Below are 16,230 nucleotides of genomic sequence, written 5' to 3'. Positions count from 1 at the left end.
AGACGTCTGAGAGTACTGGATGAATGATCTGCAACAAGCAGCTTCTTGAATGAGTTAGGTCAGGAGCTCCTGGTCCTAAAAGTCGTAGTGCCTCGGTGATGATCTCCTGCCACCGTTGTTCTTAGCATGTCTGAGCCAGCCAGCGTCCCTGTAATATGAAACTGCATTACTGTCCCCTGCACTGGTCAGGGCTGCCACAGTGGCATGTTCACGGAGAGCAGTCGCTGGGAGCTGGGGAGAAAAATGCTGGCTCCTCACAGGCAGCACCAGCACAGAGCGTGCTGCGTGGGAGTAACAACCACGTGTGTTTCAGTGGGGAGTACTGAAGCAAACCTCTCAGCTAGCCTGTCCAGCCCAAGAATGCATTTCTGTATGTAGTTGATACTTCATACTTAAGTGCCTGGTGAAATACTTTTTTTCATTTGTGATGTACTTGAAGCAGAGGGCTGGTGATACCCAAACCTCCCTTCTAACCAAAATTATTCTATGATTTCTTTAGTTGCTTTAAGGATGGTATCTTTCTCTCTCAAATTTGGGGCTGTAGTCAAATCTATCTTAAGCGAAAGCAATGCTACTAAATTGTGTGGAGTTATACCTGCCTGCACTGGGGGAAATTGGTCTTCTGGATTTTATGGTCCTCATGCAAATATTCACCTGGGAAATAGGAGTCTTGCTTTTCAAGAGAACATAACACCAAGCTAATTTCACTGCCTCTCTTGCAGCCAGGCTTCTCACGAGGGCTAAGCAACAGCATCCTATTTAAAAATCCTGTCCCAGTTTTGGAATGCCCATGCCATCTGAAAGCTATGGCCTTATTTTATCTGTTTATATCTAGTAATAGTCTTGGGGAAATGGAGTTTTGTTTTCCCATCACATTTACTCCCCAGTGCAACAGTTAAAAAATTATTTTTCAATGCGTTTAGAAAGCCCATATTTTTCCCCAGTAACTCAGAGCATAGGAATGTCCTATGGCAAAAGAAGCACTGGCAAGGACATGCATGCCAGCATGTCAGCTGGCCAAGTATGGGAGATCCCCCACCACTTCCTGCCTGAAGTTCCCAGGGTGCAACTTGGGAACACACTCTGTTTATTTTGGACGTGTGAAGCCCCTGTAAAGATTCTCTATACATGTCTGGGTTTAAATATATGTAGTTACGCTCTACTGACATGTTTCAGCGTACACAGGGCAACATCTGTTGAAACATGCAACTCTGGCTTAGTTTTAGCAAAGAAAATGAAGGAAAACAATTTCATCCGTCATTAGACCAACACTTGGGAGAAGATTTAGGCCTTGTCCCATTTCCTAAAGCTAAGCAAATTTTGGCCTCATCAGCCCGGAGGAATAATCAAATCGCCGATGCTTCAGCTGTCTCTGGCTGTGATATAAAGGCAGTCTCTCACAGAGCAACGATTCAAACCACGCGTAGCACTGCTGACCGAAAAGGGCTGTCAGGTAACCGGTGAATGGTGCACTGAAAGCAACTCTCCCCGTTTGGCGTCGGTTCACACTTGCCAGTGGTTTTTGAGTGCAACCCATGTTAAAGCAGTGCAACTGGAGGTCACAGGAGAGAAGCACTGATTGCTCTAGTAAGGGATAACTCTTAGAGGGTAGGGGGCAAATAGCCATGCAAAGAGGTCTCTTTGCCACAGTGCCTTTCAGAACTGCTGTGTCTGTTGATGGAGGGTAGGTGAACTCCTCCAAGAACCTGATCAGGAGCTCTCCGTAGTATGCAGACCTGCTTTTCCATCTGCCATGATGATCATGTACAGTTAACTTGCATCCTCTCACTCTCCTCCAAATGTCTGTGTAAGCTGGGTACTAGCATGGCAATGTCCGATACTAATCGTAAACTGCATCTATAGCCTAAGCAACTGTAGGCACAAATCTGCAATCTTCTCTCTGCCCACCAATTTAGAAATAAGTGACGAGAGAGCACTCGTGTGAGTCCAGCTGAGTGAGCCACCGGGCAGTTCTCCCATGTTCCCAGGTCAGAACATTGGATGTTTGTGGTCGATTGCCTGAACATAGGCTGAACTTAGGGGTGGACATTGGCCGTTTGCACAGTGACCTTCACGTGCACGCCGCAGAAGGAGCCGCACAAGGTGTGCCCGCCTTGCGCCCTGCAGCCTCCACGCACCCTACCATGATGGTCCTGTGCCACCGTTGTCTGAGAGCACCAAAGCTGCTGGCTGTTGCATAGTGACTCTTAGGCAAAACTGTGATGTGCTTAATAATTAGTGTAAAATTTAGAAGTTAGTCATACCCACCACAGCCCTAGAGTGGATCTGGTTACACTGGGGTGAGGTGGTGGAGCTTTTCTGGTGATAGGAGCTGTTATTAGATGTGAATTTTTTTCATGGTACTAGATGACTGGCAGCATTTGCAATTGTAGGCCAGGGCTGGGAGAGGCTTTACTGTGAGCCGGCTTAGAGGAACGGTGACTGTCTATGGTTTTCCCGTTGCTGATTAGATACTTTTCTAAATGCTCCCTCCCTCTATTGATAAACAAGGATGTAATGCTTATTTCCCTTAACTTAAAGCAGCAATATTAATGTCTGATTAATCCTGTGACATACAGGTCATGCTTGTTAAAATTGAAAGCCACGGATGATTATATTTGGAAGAGATTGCCATATCACGCTGAATTAGTATTAGAAGCGTTGTTTTCAGTTTCACTTTCTTTATATGTTTAAGGCAGGTTTTTTTCCCTAAGATTTGTGGATTTACAGCTCTACCATTTCTTGTAGATCAAGATATTTATATAATCGTATTTGGAAAACAGCTCCATTTTTATGAATGAGTTGCAATTCTTCAAAAGGACAAAGCCCATACTGCCTTAGCCTTATTTACTGGTTTCTGAAATCTAAAACATCTGTGATTAGGAAGCTTGAAAGTCTGTTTAGATAGATAGTTGAGAATTTGTTTTGTTTTGGTTTGTTTAGAAAGTATGCCAGTTATTTCAGATGTTCTGCCTATAAAGAATGTAAAACAATTTAGTTGTCTCAGGTCTGAATTTAATCCGAGTCACTGGCAGAAGGTCAGTAAATTCAGTCCAGGGTTTCATTCAGATCTGCCATTGTTTAGACCTAAAAAATGTTACCGTAAAAATGTCGGCATGTTTGTTATTCAGGGACTATAATGTCTTAATTGAAATGGTACCAGAAACTATTTTAAAAACTTCTATTACAGTTCACGACAGTATTTTATAGCTTTAACATCTGTTTTAAGGCCAACATGTGAGATTTAGCCTTTGTCTGACTATAACTCTTTTGATTTCAGTGAAGTTGCAGCCACCTAAATCCTGATTGAATTTGTCTCACGACTGGTTTTTTAATTGTATGATTTAATTTTGTTTATCTCCAACCCAGTGTTACAGTATGGAGCTTCAGAGCATGTTAGAATAAGGTCAGTAACGGATCCTTTCTTCTTCCTTTTTTATTTTCCCAGTTACAGGGATCCATTAAAAGAAAACTGGAAGATGATAGCTCTCCTGCCTCCAGTGGCGTGCCCGATGTCATTTTCCCAAATGACACTAAAAGACTTTGTCTTGATGATGTAAACCTTGCCATGGGCCAAGGTGCCAATCCCAGTGTGACGTGTCCAGAAATGCAAAGTTCTCCGTTCTCCACCAGTCACAGCGCTTCTTCCCTGGGAGTCGCAGGTCATTCAGTGCTCCTCGAAAACAATCACATGAATGGCGGTGGCATTGGTTCCCCGTTTTCAGTACCACCCAACACAGAAATAAATCAGAAGGCGTCAATAGGAGGGCAAAACAATAACGTTGTCCACTATGATGAGAAAGGAAACAGCTTACAGTCTGTGGACCAAGAGCTGCAAGATCTATTGGAAGAGCTGACAAAAATGCCTGATCCTTCTCCCAATGACCTGGATCTGGAGAAGATTTTATGCAGCAAGGCTGAAGAGCCACTTGGGCTGAGTCATTCTCAACCAAACATAAGTACCACGCCAAAGTCCTCCCCACAGAATTCCCACTTGGAGAACCATGTTGCTAACAAAGATTTTTCTCCGGGCTGCAATCCAACCAGTGGAGGATCTCCTCAGATGAGACCATCATCTGCTGGAACTAACTTCCAAGTTCCTCCCTCAAACAAACCTGCTGCATCGCCCATCTCTACAGCGGCTCAGAGCAAGAACCAGCCACCACCTATGCTGCCGGTACCCTTACCCAACATACCTGGCTCCAACTGGCACGCTCAGCAGCTAAAGCAGCTGGCAGCTAGCAAGCAGGTGTCTACTACTAAGCAACAAGTACAGGCTACCAGCTGGCCCACTATGTCTCCTCCTGGTCTGTCTCCACCTTACAGGGCAGGATCATCCCCACACCATCAACCTTTCAGTCCTCAAAGTGTTATGGTGTCTGGCATGCCCGCTAATAATTTACCAGGAAACAACATTCAGAGTCCTCAAAACACTCTGCTTTCAAGCATGACTTCGAGCAGCACCCCATCCAATGGCCCCTCTCCCCCTTATGGGTCTGAGAAGCTCTCCAGTCCGGCTCTGAACCAGCAGCCCTTCAGCCCGCAGAGCTCCATGCTGCCCACCCTGACGGCAGCCAGCTTACCAGCCAACAGCATTAAAAGTCCACAGAACAACTTGGTTGCCAGTATGGCCTCCACAAATACTGGACCTTCTCCACCGTACAGGCCAGAAAAGCTGTCAAGCCCAGCTTTGCATCAGCAGCCCTTCAGTCCTCAAGGTACATTAATCTCTAACATCACTCCCACCAGCAACCCCACAAGTATGCAGAGCTCGCTTTTTAAATCAATGGCTACAAACCAGTCCAAAAATATGAACATAATTATGCAACAGCCATCCAGTAGCTTACAGCCAGGTCTGGTGAATGAGAGCCCTGTTAGCCAAGACCAGTTTTCTTTCAATAATACCAAACCGCTGTCTCACTTTGCCTCAGAGTCAGCTACTCAAAAGATGTCACCTCTGACAGCAGGACAAGGGCAGCAGTCTCTCATTCACTATCTCCAGCAGCAGCAGCAGCAGCAGCAGCAGTCTCCAGCCACGCAGCAGTCCCAGCAGGCTAACAATAGCCAGTTTCTCCAGCAGCAGTTTCGACAGCTGATACAGCCACATCGGATGCAGAGACACATGCAGCCTGCCACATTGCCATCTCAAAGCAGACAGGTGAGAACGACTCTTCTGTCTTGTAGGGCTTATGTGAAAATACCAAGTCATTTATTTTCTTATTTTTACTTTCCTTTGTGTTTCAAATGCAACGTCGCTAAACTTCTGGGGTGTGCACAGTATATACAAGGACAAGGCAGTAACAACATCCTGGTGTTATCAGAAGTAACTTTATTTATTTCTTCAGTTGAAATGTGCTGTAATTCTACCATGCGTTGTCTCTTCTAGCCCAGTGGAGAACTTTATGCTATTAGGCAAAACACGTTTCATACCACTAAAATAAATTAGTTTTACGTGTATAGGTGGTACTCTTATTTAGCTTATATTGTAAGCTGTAGAGATGTTCCCATAACGTTTCCCATCACCTTTTTAGTGGGAATATATAATTTTTTTCTTAGTGCCCTTCAACAAATTCATCTCTGTGTTATGCTTCTGAGGCTAGAAAAGATCAGGTGGGGTGAGAAGTGAAGTTAAAATGTGACTCCTTCATGGACAGCAGGTCAAACAGTACAGCTCCCAAATAGCAAAGAGGCAGACTTGAAATACCTGTTACCAGCATTTGCCAGAAGCAATGCCCTGCTTTGGATGAGGGCCATTCCCCACCCTTTGTTGATCTGCGATACCAACCGAGCTGGTAAATGCAAAAATGCAGCTGGCAGGAGGGAGAGACAGCCCTGATTTCTCTCCAGCAACCTTCTTCCTGACACTCAAAGAGCGGTGTGAAGCACTATTCGCTACTACCCCAGATAAGAGAGGTTTACTGTGGATAGGGACTTCAGAGCAAGGAAGGGCTTGGGGACTCAGTCTGAGAGCAGCCTGAGTGTAAGGAATAAATAGGTATCTTTTTGTTGGGAAGAACAAGAGGAAACAGATTGAACCTCACCGCCAAAGCCAAGTATCTTGTTAGGCTGAACCAACACTTTGGAAGTGGAATCCTTCAAGCTGCTTAGCTGTGCACACAGGCGCTCCAGCAGCTCCTTGTGAAGGATTGATACACTTCTCACCCCGCAAACCAGAGGCTGATCTCTGAAGCTCTGCTAAGATCCACTCAAGAGCGTGGTGCTTAGCTGGGGAATACACTCCAGAGCCTGGGTTTCTTTGCTCTTCTTCCCTGCTAAGTGACTGGTTCTTATAGAGGTGGATTTCTTCAATCTAGGTGACTCGGTGTAACCTTGTCCTGTGATAGCAATGAGAGATATGGGGATAGTTACTAAATGTCACCTTCCTAGTGGTAAATCAATGAGGTGCATTTCCACTGTGCCACTTGAGGATCAACTCGCTCTGTTCCAAGTTGTGCACGCTCAGTACTCCCTTGCTTCGATACAGCAGCTTAAAACAGACAGCTGGGAAGGACTGGTGACTTGCTGAATTTGCTTATCCAAATATATAACATGTAACGATACGGCATATATAGTTCACTTTAATGGGTTATCAATATAAGGCCCCTAATTCAACAAAGGCCTGAAGCAATTATGTTGCTTCAAGCACATGAGGACCCTGTTTGTGTTCAGTGGGACCCAAATTAAACACAAAGTAGGGTCTTGCTGGCTTGGGATCTAGGAGTATGGATGGACACATGATTGAAAGCGAGTAAGTTGCTGCAGCTTCATGAATTACTGCCCACCAGATGTTTTACTCTGGAGGCAGTGTGGGTGAAGAATACATTCACGGTGTTTTACTGCATCTCGGATGATGGCTGGTGAGTTGTTAACTGCAGTAACGTGATCGCTTTTGATCGTATGTCCATAACCTTTGAGCATATTTTTTTTTTTCTGGCTCCCCCTCTGGGTGTGTGGAATTGCCACGTCCCTGTTGGATCCCTGAGGTTGCCTGTGCCCTAGTTTTCCCTGCTTTGCATTTTTGTCTTACACCTCTGAACCCCCTACATCAATGATTAGCCAAAAAAAAAAGGGAGAAAGCTTCCTGCAGAGTCTCTTTAATTGGCCAAAGTAGCCCCTCTTCCAGCAGCTTTCCTAGTGCTCTGCCCGTGCTGCATTTTTAGCCGATTCTCACTGTCAGAAAGAGAGTTGTTATAATTTGGCTACTATCGGTAAAGATCAAGGACAGTTAAGACAATGATTGCAGGTGATGAGCATTTTACATTTTCAGACTAGTTAGGTAAGCTTATGGTGCCTCCTTCATTTTACAAGTAAGACTTATTACAATAATTATACACCAGATGACAGTGCTTCAGTTTTACAGCCTGTTCAGCTGCTGAAGAAAGATGGTGGATGTTCAGGAGTGGAACATTTTGTTAGGTTTTGATAACTTTACTGCAAATCTCATAGAAGAAAATGGGTCCTGAGTGCTGAATGAAAAGAAAAATGATATGGAAAAAATATTCTAGGTAGGAAACCTTAAAATTCTGGGATACTTGCTACATTTCTTTGAATCTAGCACATAGATCTGTTATTTGTCTGCAACAGATTTCTTGTTTACATTGAGACATCGATACCGAAATTTTGGACCCGACCTGCTGTGTACCAATTTTACTCCATTATAGCGAAGTATCTCCAGTGACTGTTGGTTTGATTTCCAGCAGTGTACCCAGAGCTGAATTTGAGCTTTGCAGAATCTCGGTGCCAGTTCTCTCCTGAGACAGGTGATGAATAGGACTTTCAAGCATAGAGCAGTTGTTTTATTAAAAGGCAAAATGTTGAAGATTCAGAAGACAGGGGAGACAACTTATGCATCTTCAAAAGTTAGTAACCTTCTGGTGGAAAATTGCCTTTTTTAGCCTCATTCACAGAAATTTGCTCAAAGAAGAGTAACAGCATTCCCCGGAACGTTGTTTAGTGTTTAAAAGTCATCCCCTTACTCTGTGTGTGTGTTTGTAAATGTGACTAAAATTTATAAAAAGAAGGCATAATACTCTCTTCTTTTGAGCAAGAGGTGCAGCTTTGTACGGAAGAAGAATGTGGATGGTGGCCAGTTGGAGGGAGAACAATAAACCATGAAATTTGATCCTTGTAGCAGGCAGAGCAACATGGGGAAGAGAGCAGCGGCTGGGACATAGACCCAGAGAGAGCTTTTTGCTGTTGTTTTAATGCATATTAAAGACTCCACATTCCAAAAGCTGGGTTACTAGTGGCGCCTCACACCTCTACCATTTTTGTACTTAATGATGTATCTCTTAAGCGTAATCAGTCTGCATCCCAGCTCCTGTATTGCCTGGACAACTGGTAAATCTGATAAGGGCTAATTTTTCCCATCTGAAGCACTATGTCTTTATTGTCGAGCATTGACGGATATTGATTGAGGCACTGACAGTTTGCATTGTGCGATATTGCAAAGCCTGGTAGTGCTAACATTGCTCTTGTGGATATGTGCAGGTTTTCATTTTACTCATGTAGGATTGATACTTGCTGAGTGAAATTATACTCAAAGGTCTGGGCTCATAAATCCACAATATAAAGATGGTAGTAAATGCCAGAGAGTCAAAGATAGTCTCCGAAACTATCACACACTGTTTTCTGGGCTTAAGCTTAGCCACTTGACTTTATTGGCTGTTTCTGGGTGTATGAAAAGCTGTATTTGCCCAGGCAGGTTGAATAGTTGGGCATCTCCCTGATTTTCCTGTCTAAATACAGTTTGTACTTGCAGATCTCCTATTCTGGCATGTCAGAGATATTGGGCCCAATTCTGCCTTCAGCAATGCTGATACAACATCACCGCTTCCAGAAGAGCTCTTCTTTTACTCCCGCCAGTATAAGAACAGAGACAGGTCTTTGCGAACGGAAAGGAGGGTTCCCCTGAAGGCAGGAAAAGGAGCCGGTGATCTTTGCAGTTCAAGTCAGGCTGGAATAAAAGAGACCCTTTGGGTGGCCATTACTTTTCCAAGCCCAAGTTTGTCCGAGTTAAAATTTGAGAGTCTTGGGGAGGAGGGCAGTATTGCCCACTGCTCTGCGTGTAAAATGTTGAAAACCAAGCCACAACTTAAACGGCTGTTTTGTTGGGGGGGACGTAGCTAATAAATAGCCGTTGTTTGGGTGGGACACACTGTGCATTTCTGAGCTCCACTTGCGCTGTAGGAACCAAATGTGCTATTCTTAGAGCTCTCCGCATTCCTGCTGACATCCAGATAGTTGTATACTGGATTGTCAGTGAAGGGTATATTTGTTTCAGCTCCATTGCCAAAAATGATGGTAGAGGAAAAACGATAGGAGAAGAGACAGAGAGAAAAATAATATTATTTGCAGTAAAAATGGCTATATTTTACTACATGTGGACTGCATATGAGATAGTGAAGAACATGCTGAAGACTAAAAAAACCTTTGAAAAGAACTTGACAGTGTTACTTTAACTGTGGTAAAAGCAGCAATACAGTATCTGAGTTGGCAGAGTAAATTATAGGTTGCAGAGAAACAAAAATCTTGTTTCTCAGCATGACTTCTCTAAATATAGAAACAAAACTGAAGAAGAAATGCACTGTTATAAAGAGCAAACTGACCCAGAGCTTAGGTGTCAAAGGTTAAATAAATATAATGGAATACAAAATACAGCTTTTATTAATATAAACAGAAATGTTAATACCACGGACTGATTCCTGGGTGTCCTATGTTATGTGAAGTTATTTCTGCCCATGAAAAGTCAGCGCACCGTGACTGTTAGATGAGACTCTTCTGATTCAGCAGCACTTTATGTTTAGAAGCTCTGATGCAGATTGATTAAGAGTTTGGAAAAGCAGAGAATGCAGCCCGCAGCATCTGGGTACATACAGCCCTCCTGTAAGTACAGGGGAAAATCATGTTTTATTTGGGATTTCCGAGATGTCACAAAGAGTCTTCCTAACACATAAAACAACTATGGTATCATGTATTATTAATAAGACCAAAAGTACTGGCCAGATTTCATCTGCAGTTTCAAACCCCCTCCTTTTTCTTTAAGTGTCAAACTTATCTTTAAAGCCACTTTGAATGAAGTTCTGTTGGTATTTCCCTGTCATCATCATGTTTTTCTTTTCTTCTCTTCTCTTCTCTTTTTCCTTTCCTTTCCTTTCCTTTCCTTAGTTTTTAAAATATTACTTTTTTTTTTCTTTTACTAATGCTGTGGAGAAGAAAAACAGATTTGATTTCAAAGGGCAATGGTAGCACAATACCGAAGCAAAGCCTTTGAGGGAGTGGAGAGCTTTTGAAGGCAAAGCAACAAGCCCTTCAGCTAATTAAGTGCCTTTGAATAGGTGAATGAAGGAAGCTGGTGATGAATCTGGATTACAGAGAGCAATAAGGCTGAGCCTGGAGTTTGACCTCTCCACAGATGTAAAAACATCTTCTTGAATGGTCATTTCTGAATTTATATTTATCCGTGCACTTGCAACTGAGTTGATATTTTTTTTCACACTTGGAGATTCTCCCCTCCCTTCTTTCAAGAGAGTCTGAAAGGAGCTTGACTGAAACTATTGGGCTGCCATCTTCTCCCTTCCTCTCCCTCCCCTACGAATAAATAACGTAAGGTAAGTTTTGGAAAGTAAGGAGTAGACTTCTGGAAAGAAATGGGGTGTTTGGCCTCAACATGCCAACAGTAATACAACATTTTCAGAAGTGCAGTAATCAAGATAAAAAACTTAGTTCACATCTGATCTTCTTAGCCCATTGCTCTTCTGCAGTGTTTTTTAAATCGTGTGTGTTGTTGTCTTCTGTTAGATTACAGGTATTTCAAAGCATTTCCCTGTTGCAGTGGAGCCCCCGTAGCCATGTCTTAACCTTCACGGTACTTTGGCTTGTATTTTAAGATGTTTACAGGCATTGATATTTCTAGCAGCTCTGCCTAATGCACTCATCAGTCCTTCCAGTTTAGCTATCTATCTGTTGAGCTGAAAGCACTTTTGGACACCACATAGCACATCATTAGGGCAAGCAATCTGCAGAGGAGAAGCTTGTAAATAGACCAAATCCTTCTGAGCATCCTCCCCCACCCTCACCATCGCCCTCCTTTTGGATCTGAAATTAATGTGGACACTGCATCAAAGCTGCAGCACTTATCTCAATCCAGCCGGGTCTTTCCCTTAGTTATGACCTGTTTAATAAAATGGAAGATGTTCTGCCAGCAATTTAGCACTTAGGACACAGATGACTCTATGGGAATCACAAGCTGGACAAATTAAAATCCACTTGGAAAGAAAAAAGAGACTCAGGAGGTACTATAAACACCAGCGAGGGGTGCTGGGAGGCGTTCAAGAAAGTCTTTCTCTTTGTTACCTGTAGGACGATGAAGCGATGTGTGTGCAGGCTGATGTGGTTTTGTCCAGGGTTTTGGTGGAGGAAGACAAGAGGAAGTAGTACTCATGGACTGTGAACATGTAGATGGAAATGTGACTTACCCCAGGGAAATTTAGGACAAGGTGCTGAATTTCAGCCTGACAGGCTGCTTTTAATGAGTTTCCTGGTGCCCAGGACACAGGCTGTATGTCAGTGCTGTGTCCCCCCCACTCCACTCCTGGCAGGGCGGCACAGCTGCGGGGTGAGCGGAGGAGAGTGTGCCATCGCACAGAGGTTCGGCATTAACTCTAAAAAACCCCTTGCTTTTGTGGGGTTTGCTTTTGAGCTTTAAGCACCAGACAGTTGTTTCCTTCTGCTCTGCAGTGGAGGGTGGGAGAGAACCTCTTCTCTCAAAGGTGTAGGGAAAGTGGTGATATCATGCTAAAAAGTATCTGATTCATTTGATGTGAAACCATATTCTGGCACCAATTTGTACCAAAACCACTCTGATCCTGCCAGCCTAGGTGGGCAGTTTTTCTCGGGTTTTCTAGGCAGCTTGGTAGCAGTATTCACAAGTTTTCCTGGGCTAAACATCAGGCTCCAACTGCAGATTTTCTTGCTTGCTTTTTTTTTTCCCCAAGTAACCCATTTTGCTTTCTTTATTACCACAAAAAAAAAAAACCCATCCATATGCAGACATCTTTTATAAGCAGTTGAGCAAAAGGTTTTGAACATCTATTTTTTCTCAGCTGTGCCCTTAGATGCAATGAAGTTATGAACATCCTAGGAATCTAGGGAAAGACTCGGGGACCTTCTCGCTGTTTGGCTTCGTAATGAATGCCATAACTTCCCGCTGTGTATCGTTCCTAAAAATAACAACGTGAACAGTGGTTAGTGATGGGTAAGACACACTACTTGCATCCTCACTTACAAGTCAGTGCACCCATAATTCTTATACTGAAAAGGTGTGTTCATGGCACAGCGTGCTGATGAACTGCAATGAGGAAATGGTTTCCATGACCCTATTGTACACCCAACTCGTTTCATCTGTGCTGTAAATTCCCATTAATATCAGAACATCTTAATTCCATTTGTTCCCACATTTGTGGAAGATAGGTTTGTTCGTTGTCTGTATTTTCTGTATCTTTCTTAGTAAATGGCAATTTGGGGAGCTTATTTTGAGCTAAAAGCAGCCTGGCTTTCAGAAAATATGCTCACTTCCCTAAATTTATGTCCTTCTTATTACCTGAAATTTGATGCCTAAATTAATAATTAATACTTTTTGCAGCGATACTGTGAGAGCATGGTTTGTACCCTTCATTTTTGGGGTGGTTTCTACCTAGTATTGTCTCATAGTAGTCTAAAATTACGTCTGTATTCCACAAGGCAGAAATACTTACAGAACCAAAGTCTTATTTAACAATTAGAATAAAAAGCAAACAAATAAATGAGTCCCTCAGATGCTGTTAAATCATGTGCTGGCGCCGGACGGCGGTTCGGCAGGGTGGGGTGACTGGAGCAGCCTACTTCGTCCTTCTGCTCTGCTCCTCTGTCATTTCTGCCTCGCTGCAGTAAACACTGCACACAAAATAAAAGTACAAACATGTTTTGTTTCAGATGCAATACCTAGAAATAACTTTCCTGGTAAAATGAACTCAGTCTCTTTTTTCTTTTTCTCTGGGCATTTTGGAGAAATTTCAGTGTGTGGGTGGGGGAAAACAAAGCCGTGGCTGTAAACAGGAACTGATATTGTCTCCGCGTCTGAATGGGGAGAGAAACTGAACTGGCCTCAGTGGTTCTCTCGTACATCTGCGAGTCTGGAAACACTGGGATGATTCACAGTTTGCTGATTAATACAGGAGCAAGCAAAATGGTGTGAATTAACGGCCATTACAGAGCTGCGCTGGATGGCAAATATCCCCCTAGAACAAATGATGTTTCACGAAGATTGCTTAGAGGAAGAGGTAATGGGTCTTAAATACAAATTAGAAGCAGTCCCATCAAAGCTGTTAACATTAAGGTTTGAAAGCCAAACACTATTATGAGCTGTCTTCAAAAACTGTACATTTAGGAAGCATATCAGTCTGCCGTGTTGGCTGTGTAGTATTTCTGTCTCGAGCACTTTGGACTATTTCAAGCAGCCGGCACTAATAATTGATAGAAATCCACAATCAGAATGTAGCAGCTCTTCTTAGGGCTTTGAAGGCTAATCACTCTATTAGATGTACGTTTTAAAGTTAAATTTTTTATAGCATATTTAAAGGCAAATATTATCATTATCAGTATGTAATTCTTAAAAGCACTACTGTTAACAAAAAGTAATCCTGTATTACAATTTAACCCTTTGCATATGCGAATGTTTAAAGAAGAGGATAGGAAATACGTTATTTAGCATAAATAATATTCTCTACCTAACCAGCAAAATTATTTAACATTTCTCATTGAAGTAATGAAAATGCGGTAACTTAGATCAGTGTCGGACAGATGCAAATGTGAACGCAGGTTATGGACAAGCTGTGCTGAGCTGTTTTTCCGCATTACAGAGTTGATAAGAGACCCACAAGGAGGGTAAGCCCTGTAATGTAGACAAAATAGTATGATATCCCGGTCCAAGACATTACATTAACAGCTTGATCTTGTAAAGATTCAAACACACATACCTAAATTTACGCAGTGGGAGGTCATTCCAGGACGACTACAGGATTATTTCTGAGAGCAGAGTGAATCACGTATGTTTATAGTCTTTGTATGCTCAAGAAAGACCAAAGGTGGAGGAGAAGGATGCAGCAAAGGGCACGGCAGTCATTGGCAACGGCGTATTAGTGCTACAACAAAAAAAGAGAGTTGGAAGCTTTGATGCACTTACCTCAGCTCAAGTTTACATTTGAATTATTTTTGGCTTTTCTGTTGTTTTTTTTTTTCTGGGGGTTAGTACCAGCATTTTGTAAATGTGCCAAACTTTGAATAAGTTTATGTTTTAATCAGCCCAGTGATTATTTGCAGTGCTCTGGGGTTTGTTTTTTACAGTCATGAATTGCAGAAGCAAAAATTGCCTCTTGCAGGAAGAAAAGCTGCCCCCTCCTTTCGGGCACAGCAATAACAAAAGCAAATGAGGAAAAAAAAAATCTTAACAAAGACTTTTTCCCTCTCTTTTTCTTTTGTGGTTGCAGGCTGCTAATGTTAATGTGTTTCTTCCCTTTCCAGAAAGATGAGGGCGTGCTATCCTGGGATACCAGTAGTAGGTATCCCTGTCATAAACAAATCTATTTCTGTCAGTACTTAAATACTCAGGGCTTTTGGAAGCGTCTCTTTGCATAATAAATCTGTTTAATATTTCCTTTACTCTCTGGCATTACTAAGTATAAACTGTTACTGTACTGGATTGAAGGGTAGATTACACGGCACTTGTATTTGGATAGTCTGTTTTCTTTTACCGTTGCTCCGAAGGGCGTGTTTAAGCAATGAATGAATGATCGTATGAGCATTATTTTTTTGTTTCGTACAACCCTCTTTTTCTCCTCCTTTCCAGCTCAGTCAGCGCACTTTCCGCAGCGGCATTTTAGTTTTCTGTGTGGAAATGTGGTGTTTAGCAGAATAGATGCATAACAAGGATGAGGTACCTTTTTCTCCCTTCCCTCTTCTCCCGAGAGATACCCTGTGACTTCCTCTGCTAGTCCATTAATCGCCGTAGCTCAAAATTCAGTCTGATCAAAGGAGCAGAACGAGGTTGAAAAGTGCAGATTCTGGCAAATGACTTGACTGTTTAGGTTCCCCGCTGAGCTCATTTAGAGCTGGAATTAAGCTAGTCCTGCTGTATTTTTCGTCCTTGGCTCGGCAATAGCGCTGTGCCTAGCGCCGCACCGGGGGAGTGCTGAAGGCAGCGCGGCCGTTCCCACAGCCCGGACCCAGCCTGCACCCGAGAGCAGCCTCCAGGATCTAAAGAGCTGAATCTCCCTGTGCCAGGAGAAAGCTGAGTAATCTTGTCTTAGTTTGATAAGAAGGTCTGTGTTTAGATTGCATTGGCTATTCGACTGCAGAAAAAGTGGAGAACCTGTTAACTGAAGGTGCCGGAGTCAGTATTGATGATTCTGTGGGGTTTTTTTATTTAAGCATCAGGTTTCCGTCTCTTGCGGCTCTCTTTACTGAGGTTGGTGCGCGTGTTACGAGTGGGAAGGAAAGAATTAAAAAAATATGTAAACGGGAAATTTGTAAACAACATGAAGTTTTTTGTAAAAGTTTTCTTTACGATGTAATGACTCACTTAAGGAATACAGTTGTTTTTAATGCCTGTTTATACGTGCAGTTAGGAATGGGTGCTGTTTTCTCTCATTAATAGTCTTGTTGCTTCTTGTTTGCTTAAGGCAAAAATGCAGGCTGCCCATACCTGTGTTGTTCGCTGCAGATTAACATCTGATTTTGCAATCCTTACACATCTCAAATTCCTACTGATGTAACCAGGAGTTACAAGTTCTCCAGGAATAGTGTTGGACTCTCGATATCATTATTTGTGATTCTGCAGTTCCCCAAACTGTGCTAATATCTCTCAAACACAGAGAGAGTAATTTGGTGTGTAAGTTCTTACCTCATTAAAGTGAATTATTGTTACTGAAATGTGAATGGCATTCTGTTATCAGAAAATACTATGTATTTAATGGTTTAAGGGTGTTTAAGGTCAGCAAGAACAGAGAAATGCTGATACCATCACCATAGACTGTGTGATACTCCTGAAATGTGAGTAAATCTTCAAATGAAAAAAGTTTTGCTAGACATATTGGTGTTTTCCCATAGTTTAGGACTTTGTCTAAAATCCCCAACATTTATTTATGTTGTATTTTACTTAAAAAAAAAAAAAAAAAAAAAAAAAAACAATTTATA

General features: G+C 42.5%; 1 protein-coding gene across 1 annotated transcript in view; it reads left to right on the top strand.

The window, feature by feature from the left end:
* MAMLD1 (mastermind like domain containing 1) overlaps window positions 1–16,230 on the top strand; it is an 85,734-nt gene that overhangs the window by 47,352 nt on the left and 22,152 nt on the right. The window contains exon 2 of the mRNA XM_019471042.1: window positions 3,449–5,158. Coding sequence (XP_019326587.1) covers window positions 3,449–5,158 — 1,710 coding nt within the window. The remainder of the gene's footprint in view (window positions 1–3,448; window positions 5,159–16,230) is intronic.

Source organism: Aptenodytes forsteri, unplaced genomic scaffold (genome assembly GCF_000699145.1).
Source record: "Aptenodytes forsteri isolate BGI_AS27 unplaced genomic scaffold, ASM69914v1 Scaffold143, whole genome shotgun sequence".
Classification (NCBI taxonomy): domain Eukaryota; kingdom Metazoa; phylum Chordata; class Aves; order Sphenisciformes; family Spheniscidae; genus Aptenodytes; species Aptenodytes forsteri.
This window is presented reverse-complemented; position numbering and strand designations above follow the sequence as displayed.